The sequence below is a fragment of the Penaeus monodon genome, chromosome 29 (genome assembly GCF_015228065.2).
Source record: "Penaeus monodon isolate SGIC_2016 chromosome 29, NSTDA_Pmon_1, whole genome shotgun sequence".
Taxonomy (NCBI): domain Eukaryota; kingdom Metazoa; phylum Arthropoda; class Malacostraca; order Decapoda; family Penaeidae; genus Penaeus; species Penaeus monodon.
In genome coordinates this window covers 31,298,871-31,299,467 of record NC_051414.1, presented here as the reverse complement: position 1 = coordinate 31,299,467, position 597 = coordinate 31,298,871, and the positions used below count along the sequence as shown (strand labels likewise).

At 39.4% G+C, this 597-nt stretch overlaps 1 protein-coding gene across 1 annotated transcript in view; it reads left to right on the top strand.

Annotated features, from left to right (window-relative positions):
- The first annotated feature begins 93 nt into the window (after positions 1-93).
- LOC119592151 (abscisic acid and environmental stress-inducible protein-like) overlaps positions 94-597 on the top strand; it is an 8,676-nt gene continuing 8,172 nt past the window's right edge. Inside the window, exon 1 of the mRNA XM_037940973.1 lies at positions 94-249. Within this exon, the coding sequence (XP_037796901.1) occupies positions 241-249 (9 nt within the window). The 5' untranslated portion in view covers positions 94-240. The remainder of the gene's footprint in view (positions 250-597) is intronic.

Genomic DNA, 597 nt, shown 5'->3' with positions numbered 1-597 from the left:
TCATTCAACGATGACTCGCATGCAAATATTTCCGGCGCCGCTTCCTCACCACCTAACCTACAGGTGCAGCTCTTGTAACCGTCTGTGCAAGGGACATTTTCTTCAACAAGCAGCTCTCAGGACTATTCTGGACAGAGCACCAAGGTCGCGAACTCTGCTATATAAAGTCCGCACCGGGTTGAACCTGGGCATTAGTTGAAACAACCTCTTCTCTAGAACAACGGAGTCTCGACACTCATCATGAAGTTGGTACGTGTTATGTTTTCATTGGTTTTAGGTTTGTTTGATGAAGTGTCAATTTTTGTGAGTAGGTTGATCATTGCTGTTTTTGCATTTGTTGTTGTATATCGATTTAAAAGTATGCAGTTTGTACAAGAATCCTTTATCTGAGGAAAGTTCTGAAACTGTCAATATGATCCGGTTCTTGAAATAATTGTTTAAATCCTGTGCAGCAAAAAGTTACTAGAAACAAAATTATTGTCCTTTATAGGCAATCTCCATATTCCTTATTTTATTAATGATCCAGCGTTTTGCACTACGGACGTAAGGGTATAATGATCATTACAAAGCACAACTGTGACACCTCTAAACTTAAAA